This window comes from Anguilla rostrata, chromosome 13 (genome assembly GCF_018555375.3).
Source record: "Anguilla rostrata isolate EN2019 chromosome 13, ASM1855537v3, whole genome shotgun sequence".
In the NCBI taxonomy this organism is placed as follows: Eukaryota; Metazoa; Chordata; class Actinopteri; order Anguilliformes; family Anguillidae; genus Anguilla; species Anguilla rostrata.
The window spans coordinates 41,051,918-41,069,099 of NC_057945.1; the positions used below are offsets into that span (position 1 = coordinate 41,051,918).

Here is a 17,182-nt window from a genome sequence, read left to right on the forward strand (position 1 = left end):
TGCGGTGCGGACGGTGCGGTCGGTGCGGTGCGGCGTGCGGTACGGTAGGTGGGTGCGGTGCGGTGCGGTAGGTGCGGTGCGGTACGGTGCGGTAGGTGGGTGGTGCGGTGCGGTACGGTGCGGTGCGGTAGTGGTATGGTGCGGTGCGGTGCGGTGCGGTGCGGTACGGTGCGGTAGGGTATGGTGTGGTGTGGTACGGTGCGGTACGGTACGGTGCGGTGCGGTGCGGTGCGGTACGGTATGGTGCGGTGCGGTGCGGTGCGGTGCAGGACGGTGCGGTGCGGGGCGGGGCGGTGCGGTACGGTACGGTATGGTGCGGTGCAGGGCGGTAGGTGCGGTGCGGTGCGGCGGACGGTACGGTGCGGTGCGGTGCGGTACGGTGCGGTACGGTCGGGACGGTGGGTGCGGTATGGTGCGGTGCGGTAGGTAGGTCGGTGGGCGGCGGTTGGTCGGTCAGGGTGCGGTACGGTATGGTGCGGTACGGTGCGGTGCGGTACGGTAGGGTACGGTAGGGTGCGGTGCGGTGCGGTAGGGTGCGGTACGGTATGGTGTGGTACGGTGCGGTGCGGTACGGTAGGGTACGGTAGGGTGCGGTACGGTACGGTACGGTACAGTGGAGCAGCTCCCGCACCTGGTTAGAGCAGGTAGCCGTTACAGTACTTGTGCTTCCTGAAGATGAGCAGTCAAAATGCACACTCCACCGCAAGCTCCCTCCCCCCGACTGGAGTCCATAACAGCTCCTGGCACCAAATACTTTCAGGCCCTGCAGTGAATCGCACTAATAACCTTTCTGTTATCCAAGGAGTACAAGCTGCTGGCCTCATCTCTGTACCACATTAAAGTAAAGAAAGCTGAAGGTCAATGACCTCGGACCGGAAATGAGTCAACTGTCAACACATTTTTTAAGTACTGCAAGGATAGAACACCTTGTGACTCAGTTTTTTTTTTTCTATGTTGAAGAGTAGCAAGGACAACTGCAACTCCATCCCACTGAACTTCTTACTTAAGAACGGAAGTGGGACGTGGAAGTCCACGGCAAACGAGACTGACTCACGGTGGCTAACCAGAACATAAAGATACACGACCTGCGCAGGTAGCGTTCATAAAACAGAGAAGGAGAAGGCATCATCAGCCGCCATCACAGCGTAAACTCAGATAGTGACTGTAACGATTACGCCCTTTTGTCTCAGTGAAATTACTGACTGACGGCTGAGTCACTCTGACTTAGCGCTGGGCCATGTGGGGAAGCACCCATGTGGGGAAGCACCGTAGCTTCTGAACAGCCCAACTCCTGCTTTAGCTTTCGACATGTTTGTAAAATACGCTTATTTTCACATTCATGTCATATTAAAGAGCTCCAGTATCTCGATTACAAGCGTAGATTTTTTTTTTTTAATCTGGGTAATGTGAAACAGGAGAGAGGGCTGAATAAATACCATCTGCCCAAAGGACAGGGTCCCGTTCCAACACAAATTACATGCGAAACCAGTTTAACCTGTGCTTTTGTTTTTTAAATTGCATTTAAATATTTTAGATATTCACATCTTTATTAAAATCTTTTCCACAGGCCCAGATTATAGTAGCAAGTGCTGATAAGGCGATGAATTTATATCTCTTAAATTTCTTAATTCCCGTTTACGGTATGGCCAAAAAACTTTGGATATTTTTTCCAACATTTCGAAACATGCCTGAAATCATCGGCATGGGAAGGCAATCACTGCAGGGAACAGACATGACTAACAGAAATCAGACCAAAGCAATCAAGGAAAGTTGAGAAATATACAGATCAGATGTAATAACACACTACCAAGGGGAAGCAAGGACTGAGTTTTGAAAAATGAAAAACTTATCAAAAAGGGCAAAACATTCCAAAAAAGACAAAAAAAGACCAGTGCTTATTCATAACAATAACCTACCCCCCTGGGGGGCACATAGCATGTAGAAGCTGGGTGAAAATGGGCGGGGTGGGGGGGGGGCATCTGGAGAGTGGGTGTGAGGCAGATTCTTGCGCAGATAACAGCTTACCTCCGCTCGTCTGTGGTGGCCCAGCCCTGAAAATTACAGCCAAGCAAATTCCTGCCACACCACAGGGCTTAGGTTCTGTAACTTTCCCTCTCTCCCTCTCTCTCTCCCTCTCTCTCTCTCTCTCCCTCTCCTTTAAAAAAGCTTGTGTATTTACTGAGAGGGCATGGTCTGCCCTTCTATACGCCAATAAGGAGTACCGGGACCAGTGGCATCAGCGATATTGGCATTTGAGTCGCCTCTGGTCTTACTAAGGGCCTGATTTACTAAGACCCTCAGCACAAACAAAACCAATAACATGACCAATGACTGATCGCAGTACTTGTTTAGCACGATGTCTGTTCGGTTATGTTACTGGTTTTGTGTGCACTAAGAGGTTTTTGCATACGCTAAAGGTCTTAGTAAATCAGGCCCAGAGAGTCTTTCAGATCAGTGCTCTGCTGCCGTAGGAGTCGGTTTAGTTTCACACCCCACTCTAAAGCTGCATTAGAAAGGACAATTCAGAACAAAGACTAGAGTTTAATATATTATAACCTTGTGTCCATTACTTTGCCATAAACCATCTAAAGAAAGGAACTGGTGATTTTGATCCTTCCTGTCTGGAATGCTGCAGATCACATCCTTGAATAATAAGACCGCAAGGTAGCCTTTTTACATCGACTTTACATTTCAAATACAAATTAAATTGTAATTTGTATTTAAAATGTAAAGTCCATGTAAATTAAAATTTTTTTTTTACAAAACTAGCTTTTCTGTTACATCAGCTGGAATGTGAAGCTTGCTCACTGACTCTATGTCCCTATCCTGCTGGTGCAGTTAAAATTTCACTAGTTATTTATCTGTAACAGTTTATATGAATCCAAGAGGGACCTAATGTACTTTCTATTAGAGTTTATACAATCTGAATATTTTACTGTTTATTGGCAATAAAATGCAAATGTCTTTTTGATTAAAAAACAAAAAGAGTGAAACGCTTCAACAGTGGTGCAGGGGGGTGAAAGGTCATCAGCAGACTCCTGTGAAGTTAATTACCTGGGCTGATTAATGCCGTCGCTGGCTGCCAGCCAATAAACACATCTCATGTGGTTACACAAATTGAAAAATAAAAAACTAACTGACAGCCACAAATTTGTGTAAGATTTGCAGCTGTTGACATTATTATTATGATCATCATCACCGTCATGGTAAGATGAAGACGTGCCATTTTATTTATTTATTTATTTATTAAAAGGCTGCCAACCAGGAGGAAGTGAAATATGCCAAATAAAGAGGCAGAGGAAACATTCCATCAACGTTCAATCAAAGTTCCATCAATGTCCCATCAACTTATCAATGTTTCATCAGGTTATTAACTTACCATTAGCATTCAATCAACGTTCCATCAATGTTCCATCAACTTAGCAAAGTTCCAACAACATTCAATCAATGTTCCATCAACTTATCAACATTCCATCCATGTTCAGTCAACTTATCAATGTTCCATCAACTTAATAACACCATTAGCTTTCAATCAATGTTCAATCAACATTCCATCAATGTTCCATCAATGTTCAATCAACATTCCATCAATGTTCCATCAATGTTCAGTCAATATTCCATCAATGTTCCATTAACATTCAATCAACATTCCAACAATTTTCAAACAACCTTCCATCAACATTCCTGTCCCCTCCCCAGGCAGACAGACAGCACATAAGTGTTAATAAGTCAGTTGGCCTGAGCAGTCAGGTGAACATGCAATGCACACGGTACACACGCGTGACATGTACGCCACCCAAAGTCATCTACATGCCTGTTGAGTGTGCACTTGTGCTGCTGTGCTGTGGTGGATGAGGGTGTCATATGGTGTCCTATTTCATGTGCGTGCGTGTGTGAGCCTGTGTGTGGGCATGAGTGTGTGTGTGTGTGTGTGTGCGTGTGCATACGTGTGTGTGTGCGTGTGTGTGCGTGTGCATACGTGTGTGTGTGCGTGCGTGAGCCTGTGTGTGGGCATGAGTGTGTGTGTGTGTGTGCGTGTGCATACGTGTGTGTGTGCGTGGTGTGTGGTGTGTGTGGTGAGCTGTGTGGTGTGTGTGTGGGCATGAGTGTGTGTGTGTGTGTGCATACGTGTGTGTGTGGGCGTGAGTGTGTGTGTTTGTGTGTGAGAAAGTGTATCCTTGGTTACTGCACTCCCTGACCCAGAACCATGATTGTTTGTGTTTGCACATGTGTGTGTTGTGTATGTTAGTGTTTCCTTGGCTACTACACATCCTAACCTGGGGGGTTGAGGGGCGGGGGGGGGGGGGGTGCACATGTCCGTGGTACAGGCTTGTAGGGCTGCTGGGGGCCACTGAATCACAGCCCTCAGTCAGAACACCAGCGGAACACACAGAGCCACACGCACCACATTCAGCAGCGTAAACGGCCAGCGTGCGCGCGTTTCTCTCTCGGCTCTGCTCTACGCCGGGCGCCAAAGAAGCTAGCTCGGCGTAGCGTTTAGGCATGTTGGTTTAGCCCGCGTGCGTGCCGTGCGTTAGCGTGTTCGATTTGCCCCGCGGCAGCGTTATGTGCCGTAGTGTTGGGTTTAGCCCCGCGGCGAGCTTAGCTTGGGGCGTGTTTGATTTAGCCCCGCGGCGTTAGTGCATGCTTGCGGGTTAGCGTGTTCGATTTAGCCCCGCGGCGTTAGCGTGTTTTATTTAACCCCGCGGCGTTAGCGTGTTTGGTTTAGCCCCGCGGCGTTAGCGTGTTTGGTTTAGCCCCGCGGCGTTAGCGTGTTCGATTTAGCCCCGCGGCGTTAGCGTGTTCGATTTAGGCCCGCGGCGTTAGCGTGTTCGGTTTAGCCCTGCGGCGTTAGCGTGTTTGTTAGGTGTTCATCGTTACTGTCGTTCGCCGATTACGTTTCATAGTTTCCACGTTTCATGCTTTATTATACCGTGAATAAGCCCCGCTAGCGTCGTGCGCTAGTGTGGTAATTACCCCGCCCAGCTGCCCCGCGTAGCGTGGGTGAGGCTCAGCGGACGTCGCAAGCGAAACAGCAGCCTGGCGTCGCCCAGGCCACGGAGGACGCCGCAAACGGGCCGAAGGCACCGAGCACGCTCCACGCGAGGGGCGACGCCCATCTTCCCCCGCCACACTCCGCAAGCGTGCCGAAAATCCGCCGCCACTCCGAGATGACCCCTCGGGGGCGTAAGTACGACAAAAAAAGAAAACAATTAAGAGTCAACCCAAATCTACTCATAACACGTTAATAAGTTCAGTTACATCTCAACTGCACCAATGCGCTAAAACAATGAGGCTTAATCTCCACGGTAACGGAGGCAGAACTGACAGCAGATACTCCGAGAACGCCTCAGAGCTCGGCGCTGGAACTTTTCCAAATTCACAGATTATTTCACAAAGAATGAAGCAGCGTAAGCTCGTTAAAGCAGAAAATGTCCGCCATTTAACAGGCCTCTCAGCGGCGCCTAATTGTGCCGGGTTTTGTGTTCCAAACTTTCTTTTGTGAGAAACACCCCTTGTTTTATTTTTGGGGGAGCAGTCAGTGTTTATGTTCGGTTTTGAGTGGGCAAAACACACACACGGAGAGAACGCTGGCTGTGTTCCCTCCGCTACACTGCAGCAGAATAATAAAAACAAGAAGAAAAAAAAAAAGTCAGAAATCTTGTCTGGCATCACAGAACCAACAGGAATATCAGATGCAAGTTTTAATGACAGATTTTCTTAAAAGGCCATTATAGTAATGGTTTTAAGCCACACAGACAGTTGGCTTACCAAACCCAAACTTTAAAGACACCACAGAAATGCAGCGATATGGAGGTTTTTAAAGGAGAGTGTGTATCGATTCACACAGACACCATCTCTTTCGCCAAATCTCCTGTTTCCAAAGTGGTGTGGGGGAAGGCGTTTGAGGGGAGAGCCCTTAAGATGCCCGTAAGGTGCCCCGTCCTAGGGCCGTCTGGGTAGTGTAGAGGTATAAGCACTCGCCTACCACCACAGTGACCCGGGTTCAATCCCCGGCAGCGGTACTTCCGGCTTGGTCAGACATTCCTACGAACACAATTGGCAGTGTTCGCAGGTGGCAATATGAGTACTGATTAGCGACTCCTATTGGTTGGTCGGGGCGCCTGTTCAGCAGGGAGGGGATCTGGGGGAGATAGCGTGAACCTCCGCGCGCGTTACGCTCTCCCAGTGAAACTCCGTGCTGTCAGGTGAAAAGGTCTGGCGACTCCACATGTATCGGAGGAGGCATGCGGTAGTCTACAGACCAACAGAAGGATAGCGCATCGACCAAGACCGTGATACACTCGGGTAATTGGTATACCGACTAAATTGGGGAGAAAACGGGAGAAAAATGGCAACAAAAAAAAAAGAAAAGATGCCCGGTCCTCAGGCAGCTGCGCTCAGATGCAGCGCAGGCTCGCAGGTCCGCAGGCAGCTGTGCTCAGATGCAGCGCAGGCTCGCAGGCCTCTGGTGCCCGGTCCTGAGGCAGCTGCGCTCAGATGCAGCGCAGGCTCGCAGGTCCGCAGGCAGCTGCGCTCAGATACAGCGCAGGCTCGCAGTCCTCAGGCAGCTGCGCTCATATGCAGCGCAGGCTCGCAGGTCCGCAGGCAGCTGCACTCAGATGTGGCGCAGGCTCGCAGGTCCGCAGGCAGCTGCGCTCAGATGCAGCGCAGGCTCGCAGGTCCACAGGCAGCTGCGCTCAGATGCAGCGCAGGCTCGCAGGCCTCTGGTGCCCGGTCCTGAGGCAGCTGTGCTCAGATGCAGCGCAGGCTCGCAGGTCCTGAGGCAGCTGCGCTCAGATGCAGCGCAGGCTCGCAGGCCTCTGGTGCCCGGTCCTGAGGCAGCTGCGCTCAGATGCAGCGCAGGCTCGCAGGCCTCTGGGATCGCAGCCAAATGACTTCATTAGCGAAGCGTTCGTTTCGCACGCTCCGACAGATGCCAGCCGAATCGGCATCAAACACGAACCGTTTAAAGGGCAGCCAGGGCCCGTACAAATCAAATATGAAGAGCCACACCCTGCAGTCATCACCGGGCATGTTTATCTCACTGGAGCCTGAAATTAATTTTACTTTTTATGGTGGGGAAAAAAATCAATGAGTATTTCAAAATGACACGCTGGAAATGTTGAATTGGGTGTACAGCAGCAGCCACACTGCAGGCCAGTGGTCCAGATAAAGCCGGATTTCTGAAGTCTTTGTGCAGCTAACCCACTGCTTTCCCTGGGTGTTCCCGCTTTGTTTAACCACCCTAAATGCACATACTTACTTTCTAACATTAAAAAAGTGCTCCTTGGAGAATCCACAAGATATGCTCAAAACACTTCTTAAAACTTGTTACTCAAACGAAGCCTTTCCAGGCTGAAGTCTAACACCAGATAATTATGAAAATGCTTATTAATGGCTTATAAAAATAAGGATTTTAACTACACGAGTGATGACTAGATGCCCAGAGAGGAAGTGTCATAATAATCTTTAATGACATTAATGGACTGAGCCAGGGCTGGGTTTACAGTCTCATCCAATAGACAGCATAAACAGTCCAATCGTTTAATCACTGCACTGATTAGGGGTGGGGGGGAAGGTTGGTACATTACATCTTATTTGGCGCTTTTATCTAAAGCAATGCACAATAAGTGCATACTGAAGGTCGTAGGAGCAAGTGCAGAACAAGCTACAGTTCTCATCAAGCACCAGTTATCCACAGCCTTGAACATCAGGTCTAGCTCACGTAGTAAGCGTAGGCTAAGTCCGTAAAGTTATGGCAAGTCACAAACAAGAAGTGAGGCATGACTACAAGAGATAGGATAAAGCCATGAGATTGAAGACACAAGTGCAACATGAAAGTGCTGGAAGATCAAGGTATAGGTGATACAGGTGATACTAGATTGGAGCTAACACTGCAGAGGGTCCAGGTACAGTCTGAAGAGATGCAGAAAATGGCTGGAGCCCGAGATGTTCGAAGAGGAATGGGGGGGTCATTTCCCCCCTGAGGAGGAGCTCCGCAGTCAGGATGAGTGAGAACCATTCACCCGGATGGCAGGGAGTGCCAGCCGCCCTGCTGCAGCAGAGCGGAGAGGGCGAGCTGTTTCTGACCTTGTTTGGTCCAGAAGGAAATCGGCCCCCCCAGACCAGATCACGCAAGCCAGCTTTTACTACAGGACCCCTCCTCAAGGCCGAAACCAAGCCCCGCCCTCTCACCTACAGCCAGGAAGCAGGCTGGAGGGTCACATGACTACCGGCTGCGGAGCTTGTATGTCAAACTTAAAGAGCAAAATAAATAGGATACATAAACTAGCTCTTTGTGTGTCGGGGGAGATGAATCGGCCGCAAAGCCAGCCGCTCAGAGGAGAACCCACTCAGCGCTAATCTGGACGGTAGACTGCGTCCCGTGTAAACAGACGCTGATTGCATCTCTGCGGCTCAGTGGGGCCGGATCGCCTCCGGGCGGCGGCTGATGGCAGAACGAAGCTGCTATGTCCACAGAACCGCGTGGAGCGCTCTGAGGGGCCGAGCGGTCTGTCGGGGGGACGCAGGCAAATAAAAACCCCGCAGCGCTGGACCCCCTCCCATTAAAATCTGGGAGACACAATGCCTAATGTACGAAATGTAAACAGCGCTGTCCCGCTATCAGCACGCAAGGGGGCACAGGGCTCCTCCAAACCACAGAGCGCTCCTGAACCCAAACCCGGGGCGAAGGAATTTAAACAAACGCAGCCCTTTTTCCGTTTATAGAAGCCCTGTGTTTACGGCAGAGAAACCACTTTACTTCTGCACTTAAGGACAAAAGAATTACTGCTGGTACTGCAGGTAGGACTAGCGACTTACACTAGCCCTGTCATTCAAGCTCATTCTGAACCCAAATTCTCCTGAACTCTAAGAAACAAAGTTAAGCTCGCACCATTTTCTTAAATATTCAATAACAATTGAATGCTTTCCATAAGGTGTTTGTTTTTACACAGTTGTCCCAGCGTGATCTCGTACCAGTTCATGTACATCCACCTACTTGCCAGGCTGGCTGGGCTAGCTGTGTTAATTTCACATAAGCATGTGGAATCAGAGGGTGTTCAGTGCCACCACCTGAGAGTCCTGCTCACATGTTAGGATATGCAGGATACGAAATAGAGCAGCGTAGCCTTGTGAACACGTCAGCTGCTCAGCTTCGATTACCAGCCCATCAGAGAGAGACCAGGCCTGAGATTAGGGTACCCCACTGCCATTAATGATGGCGAACACACACACACACACACACACACTCACACAAGCATACCACAGGCACAGGGTCCCCATAAACACACACTGCTGCTGTAGGTCAGAGCCACTGTACACCCCAGTTGGCAGTGCCCACCCCCTCCCCATGGGACACACCCACAGCTCCTCAAACCACCAAACCAGCACAGGGACTGAGCTCTGGAGAGGCCTGTGAGTCAGCACAGGGACTGAGCTCTGGAGAGGCCTGTGTGAGTCAGCACACGGACTGAGCTCTGGAGAGGCCTGTGTGAGTCAGCCATCAGGGACGAGCCTGAGATAGGCCTGTATGATGGCGACAACACACACTCACTCAACCTGAACGCACTCGTAGTACCACAGCACAGGGAACACTGGCTGCTGGAGAGCCTGTAACCAGTCAGGCCCAGGGACACCAAGCTCTCGAAAGCCCAGACCAGCACAGGGACTGAGCTCTGGAGAGGCCTGTGTGAGTCAGCACAGGGACTGAGCTCTGGAGAGGCCTGTGTGAGTCAACACAGGGACTGAGCTCTGGAGAGGCCTGTGTGAGTCAGCTCTTCTTCAGTGCAGGGCGGCAACATTTCCCCCGAAAAGGTCACGTTCCTCAGGATTCCTGCCCCCCTATCCGACACGCGTACCCACACGGTTCCCCCGGGAGAGTTCGGCCGGGCCGCCGAGGGTCTTCCGTGGAGTCTCAGGACGGTTACAGAAAGCAGGATCCGGGCTGCCCGGGGTGGGGGGGGCAGGGGGGGTGGTGCGGCTATGAAAGCAGTGCTTGTGGGGGCTCTCTGTCCTGCTGCCTTCCCCGCCGAGCTTCTTAAACCAGACGCAAAAAAAAAAACCCCAAAAGCTTTACGGCACACTCCTGCCAAAAATCTCAGGAGCGGGCTACGGGACACATCCACAGCCAGCGCTGGGAGGGGCCCACCTCAACCCTGTCCTCAAACGGCTTCTGGGGCCCAACGCTGCCGACACACACCACAGGCCTCCAGAAAAGAGGGGGGCCTCAATTAGAGCCGCGCAGATGAGCAGCAATTACCCAGAGGGCCGTGCTTCCCGCGTCTAATCAGGCAACGAGCTGGACTGGTTTCAATCGAGCCAGACGCACGGGAACCAGAGGAGAGAGAGAATCTGAGGATGGCCAGGCCTCGTTCTCTCCGAGAGGGATTCTGCCCGACCCCGGAGACGTTCACCTGTGAGACCCCACCAAGGGCCACAGCGGGTACACAGTGACAGATCTAACACTGCATGGGCCGGGGCATTCACAGAGAGGACTCACATGTGAAACCGTGTGCAGTCACAGGGAGGACTCACATGTGAAACCGTGTGCAGTCACAGGGAGGACTCACATGTGAAACCGTGTGCAGTCACAGGGAGGACTCACATGTGAAACCGTGTGCAGTCACAGGGAGGACTCACATGTGAAACCGTGTGCATTCACAGGGAGGACTCACATGTGAAACCGTGTGCAGTCACAGGGAGGACTCACATGTGAAACCGTGTGCAGTCAGTGCTGGAAACCACAGTTCTGTGAAAGAAACGCACGTGATTTTGTACACGGAGGTGCTCTTGTCCAGACGTGGGTCGTCCTCGTGCCAGGACACACCGTGAAATTTCAGTGCGGGCAGAGGCCATGAATTAATCGGGAATGTCAGAGTCCAGAAATCCACCATCACAGACGTGGCTCGGGAGTGTGCGGAAGTTTCTGAAAGTACACGTGTTGAGACAGAGAAACCTCTACTCACGACCAACACACTCCCAAACTTCACTGAAGTTTAACAGGATATCTTCCAGAAATTCCGTTTTTTTAATGCAGTGTAAGGAGCTACCATGGAGAAAATCTGCCCCCAAGGGTCTCGCTCTTGTCCTATAAAATCAGCCCTTCCACCGCCCAGCCACTTCAGGACAACATCTCCCCCACCTGTCCGGGGCCAGTTCTCTAACCTGTCCCGTGCAAACTCACACATGCGCACACGTGAGGTTCCAGGTTCGCCGCGTTGTGCGTTCAGAGATGTCCTTCTGCACCCCACTGTCGTAAACAGCTGTTATTCGAGCATCTGCAGCCTTTCCCTGCCCGGTCTCATCTGACCTCTCTCATTAACAACGTGTTTTCACCCACAGAACTGCCTCGCTGGATGCTTTTGGTTTATTGCACCATTCTCTGTAAACTCTAGAAGCTGTAGTCCGTGAAAATCCCAGGAAGGCAGCTGTTTCTGACATGCTGGAACCACTATGTCTGGCACCAACTATCATACCACCGTCAACCTTGCTTAGATCATGCGTCTTGACCCTTGCTAATGTCTGGCTGAACAGCAGCTAAACCTCTTCACCATGTCTGCATGCTTTATATACTGAGTTGGAGCCATGTGATTCACAGTTTGAAGGAGCAGGCTATTTGCAGTAACAACCAGGTGTACCTAATAGAGTGGCCACTGAATGTATATACAAACAAAAACCAGATCTGCTCTTAATTATAACTTTCTACATGAGAATTAAGAATTTCCCTTTCGCAAAGGAAAGGAAAAAAAATATTGTTTAGGAGCAACAATAACCATCTCAGCATAATTAAATTCACGTGTTGAAAAGAGCAGCCTTCCCATCACACCACTGGGCCTGTCGCTTCTGAAGAGAGAGGATTAGTCTCTCCCTTCAGATCTTTAAGCGGGTCTTATGTACGAATAATCACTGCTCCCTTTCTTTGTAATGCTCTTATACAAACACACATGCATCCACACACACACACACACACATCTACATTACATGCACCAGTTAGGACAGAAAAAGCCCGTGATAATCACTAGTAATCGCGTTCCAACGCTGCGGAGAAATGTTCTTCTCCACGCGTGAGAAAGAGCGTAAACAGGCTGGGCGCCGTGCCTTACAGTCTGTCTTTGGATACAGGCTGTCAGCTCGGGGAGATTCAACACCTCACTGCGTCAGCAGCAGTGTTCTAAACCGAACGGAGATGAGGTACACCGTGTCTTCTGGAGAGAAATCGCTGAGGCGTCAATCAAAGGCCCTGTATTGTTGTCAAAGGATGGCTGAACAGAACACAGGCTGCCTGCGTCCGGTTCGGCACGGGGGGGGGGGTCTTCCCTTACCTGGGCCAGGTGTTTGGGACGGATGCTGTGGGGTACAGCAGGCCTCGCTGGGAGGTCCATCCAAACCCGCGCCTGGGCTCCCGTCCGCCGACATCTGTTCCTGAGCTGGGAGGAGAATCAAAGCCCACCGTCAGACACAAAGATAACACACCCTCACTGTGAGACACAGATAACACACCCTCACTGTGAGACACAAACACAACACACCCTCACTGTCAGACACAGATAACACACCCCACTGTGAGACACAAACACACCCCACTGTGAGACACAGATAACACACCCTCACTGTCAGACACAGATAACACACCCCACTGTGAGACACAGATAACACACCCTCACTGTGAGACACATACACCTCATGTGAGACACAGATAACACACCCTCATTGTGAGACACAAAGATAACACACCCTCATTGTGAGACACAGATAACACACCCTCATTGTGAGACACAAGATAACACACCCTCATTTTGAGACACAGAAACCACCCCACTGGAGACACAGATAACACACCCTCACTGTCAGGCACAAAGATAACACACCCTCACTGTGAGACACAAACACACCCCACTGTGAGACACAGATAAGACACCCTCACTGTGAGACACAGATAACACACCCTCACTGTGAGACACAGATAACACACCCTCATTGTGAGACACAAAGATAACACACCCTCATTGTGAGACACAGATAACACACCCTCACTGTGAGACACAGATAACACACCCTCACTGTCAGGCACAAAGATAACACACCCTCACTGTGAGACACAAACACACCCCACTGTGAGACACAGATAAGACACCCTCACTGTGAGACACAGACAACACACCCTCACTGTGAGACACAGATAACACACCCTCACTGTGAGACACAGATAACACACCCTCACTGTGAGACATAGATAATACACCCTCACTGTCAGGCACAAAGATAACACACCCTCACTGTGAGACACAAACACACCTCACTGTGAGACACAGATAACACACCCTCACTGTGAGACACAGACAACACACCCTCACTGTGAGACACAGATAACACACCCTCACTGTGAGACTCAGATAACACACCCTCACTGTGAGACACAAAGACAAACCACCCTCACTGTGAGACACAGATAACACACCCTCACTGTGAGACACAAAGACAACACACCCTCGCTGTGAGACACAGATAACACACCCTCACTGTGAGACACAAAGACAACACACCCTCACTGTGAGACACAGATAACACACCCTCACTGTGAGACACAAAGACAACACACCCTCACTGTGAGACACAGATAACACACCCTCACTGTGAGACACAAAGACAACACACCCTCACTGTCAGACACAAACACACAAACACACCCTCACTGTGAGACACAGATAACACACCCTCACTGTGAGACACAAAGATAACACACCCTCACTGGAAGACACAGATAACACACCCTCACTGTGAGACACAAACACACCCTCACTGTGAGACACAAACACACCCTCACTGTGAGACACAGATAACACACCCTCACTGTGAGACACAAAGACAACACACCCTCACTGTGAGACACAAACACACCCTCACTGTGAGACACAAACACACCCTCACTGTGAGACACAAACACACCCCACTGGGCTCCTCTGCGGGAGCAGCCATCACCTTTCCCACCATCACTGCCACTGATTCTGTTTGTGACACGTCAGGTTTGTTTAGTTTTTACAAAACCAAAGCTAGAGGCCCATAGTATAAAACCATAAATTTTCCAGGAGCGCCATGACTAAAATTGGACAGAGGAGAAAACACAAACAGCACTTGTGAGGTGAGACCAAAAACAAACAAAAACTGTGAGCAGTTTATCGGGAGAGGAAATTTGGGGTTTTATCAGCTGTACTTATATTTGATTATAAAACACACGTCAGTCACTGCTGTAAATGAAAACTGAGCATGGATATAGGGTTGAGAGTAACTGGGGAAATTTTTAGAGCAATAAAGTTTAAATTAAACGGCGCATCAGTGCCAACATTCTCAATGTAAAAGACTGACCAGCTGATCAGTTCAGAAACATGGCGATCGGAGGCGTAGCTCCGCACAGACCTTCTCTGTCAGGCAGCTGTTTGACTGTTTGCTCTCGCGTAAAACCGCGAATACGACTGCACCGCGCTCTCGCTTATAAGACGGCGTTTTCATTGGCATAATTTCTTAAATATCCCATTTTCACACTTTAGCGTTATTAAAGTACACCCAGAACCAGTCCCCTCAAAATGGTTCTGCTCATTCTGTAACTCAAGACTACTCAAAAAAACTTTTCTAAAACATCCATAAGATTAAACTCTGATGCCAATATGTTGCACCTTCAATATTAACACTGAAAGAGCACTCCACAATGTTGGACAGTGTAATTACTATACACCGTGGGAGTAACTGCCAGCTTTAACGCACAGCTTCAATTTACAGTATTTCACTTTTTCTTCCTTTCTTTTTTTTTTTTTTTTTTTACAAAAAAGTATGTCAGTAGGCTACTGCTGACCACCGCATTCGCTTCTACTACGTATTGTAAGAATGACAGAAAGCCTAAAGCTCCTGATATTTATATATAAAAGACAAGCAGCGCGGCCCAGGGAAGATCTCTGCAGTTGGTCGCAAATATCGAGAAAAGCGGAGTGACGCGTTGCTCGCACCTCGCAGTGCATACAGAACTCGGTGCTAAAAGAGACAATCGAGGAGAAACGTGCCGAAAACAATGCAAGGAGACCTCAAACGACAGCTAAACAAAAGCAAGATGGTTGGATACACAATACGCTGTTCATATTGCACACAGCTGGCTCTCGTGATGTTATGCGCTTGTAATATGATCACATCTGTGCAGAAAAACAAGTCCAAATGTACGCATACAGGTAGGCCTATTGCAATTGCGTTAAAAATCTAAACTTGTTTAAACACAAAAACTTTCCACTTTTGCCCAGTTGTCCCATATCATATTTACCTACTTATTGCAGATATTACCTAGGTTCCCCCAACGAGTCTATGCACGCTTGCGCTTGGACCAACTCAGACCTGTTGAACGTGTCCAGACTCGATATATAATAAAACAATGTCAATCAACATTAGAATAAAGCATAACTTGAACAATTAACCCACCTTGATGCTGCAGCAATACTCACTGATATTGCACTAATTCATTCTAACTCCTTTCTCCGAAATGTGATTTCCAGTTTTCCTTAAGACTTTTTTTTTACCGTCCCGTCCCGTGTTCGATAAGCCGTCTCTTCTTCTCCATTTGCCTCGTTCACGCGCGCATCTAAAGTACAATTTAATACCGTTCCGTTGGTTTCAACAACTTTCTCGGTCCTTCCAAAACTTTTTAGTTCGGTCAACTTTTCTCCGAAACGCTGCTGCCGATCTGAGATTGCTAGCGCCCTGAAGAGGATCTTTGTCCCGTGTAGAATTCGTTCAGCCCCTCGACAGACTTGACAGCGCTCTCAATTTCTGCGACTGCATTCCTTTTTATTACCTCTGTTTTCTTCTGTCCTCTCTATTTATTCTTCAATCCCCAAGTCTTTCGCCCTATCTTTCTAGTTCTTCCTCTCTCACCCTCGCATTCTCGCCTCCCTTCTATCGGATCCAGGTCTTGGAGACAGCTCCAGACTCTTCGACAGGAAATTGCATTGCAAGGCTGATTACTGCGTTTCCTCCGGGCAAAAAAGTTAGCGAGAGCTCGTACTTAAACACTGTAATCTGTAATTATGTTAGCTAAACCAAACCAGAGTCAAATGCAAACACGCAAACCTCATATGAAAGTCTGTCTTAAAAATAGCACGAATTGCTACATAAATGTGGTTTTTCGTTCTCTTCTTGTTATTATTTACAATAATGATGGTGATGATTATGACGATAAGGATTTTTTTGACCACTACTTATTTAGTCATACCTATTGATGGATGTACGCATAATATAAGTATACTTCTACGATTTTACAAACCCACACACTCTGTGCGCGCGTGTGTGTGCGCGCGCGTGTACATGTCTCGCGCCACTGCACATTAGAGGCTAGCTGCGCAGGTGAGTATAGTGTACCGTTCATAGTGTTCTGAAAAATAACAGTTCACAAAATACGCAGGAATAAAGCAATAAAGTAGCATACACACGGCTGTGGCAGCCATTAGTATATCCAGAGCAGAGGCAACTTTCAGACATTTCCTTTGATGAGTTCAAAGTGGTATCGCAACAGGAGAGCGGAAGGCAAAGGCGCGTGCCGAGGAGTTCAACTACATCATTTCACTCAGGATAAATTGGACATATTTAATGAGCTGAGCGTTACCTCTACTGGTGGGTCAAAGATCAACATCAAAAGGCCCCAGAGTGCCCAAACGCTGTGGATTCTAAAGCAAAAGCTAAGAATGTGGTATCACTGGGACAGACGGATCTGGTACCAGCTGAAGCAGTGGAACGGATCGGAATCGTATGTAAGGTAGACCGTGAAAGAGCTTGGCGGACAGGGGGGCCGTAAATCACATTTAAATGTGGTTCACTGACGTAACAACCTGCGAGAGCAAAATAGCTAAACTGCTCTCAGCTCGTGCACGCCATGTAGACCCGATTACATGCACGGCATGTCTTTTGAAATACAAATCCAACGGTTTCTCAACCAAATGAGTCGATTTTATTTTATTTTTATTTTTACAAACCAGGGACACTTTTTTGGAGTGGAGTAGATATCTTGAAATATTATACTGGTAACGTATAGACAAGTTGAAATATTATATTTGCTTATTTAATCTTCCCCATCCAATTAAACACAAACAACAGTCAACATCCAACTTCCTCTAAATAGTCTGTTTTTCTTTAAACAGTTCAGATG

The 17,182-nt window shown here is 48.9% G+C and overlaps 1 protein-coding gene across 1 annotated transcript in view; it reads right to left on the reverse strand.

Annotated features, from left to right (window-relative positions):
• The window catches only part of mdfi (MyoD family inhibitor), a 42,900-nt gene extending 26,115 nt beyond the window's left edge, over window positions 1-16,785 (reverse strand). The window contains exons 1-2 of the mRNA XM_064305531.1: window positions 15,463-16,785; window positions 12,327-12,431 (exon numbers count right to left, since the gene is read on the reverse strand). Of these exons, the coding sequence (XP_064161601.1) occupies window positions 12,327-12,420 (94 nt within the window). The 5' untranslated portion in view covers window positions 12,421-12,431; window positions 15,463-16,785. The remainder of the gene's footprint in view (window positions 1-12,326; window positions 12,432-15,462) is intronic.
• Window positions 16,786-17,182: the final 397 nt, after the last annotated feature.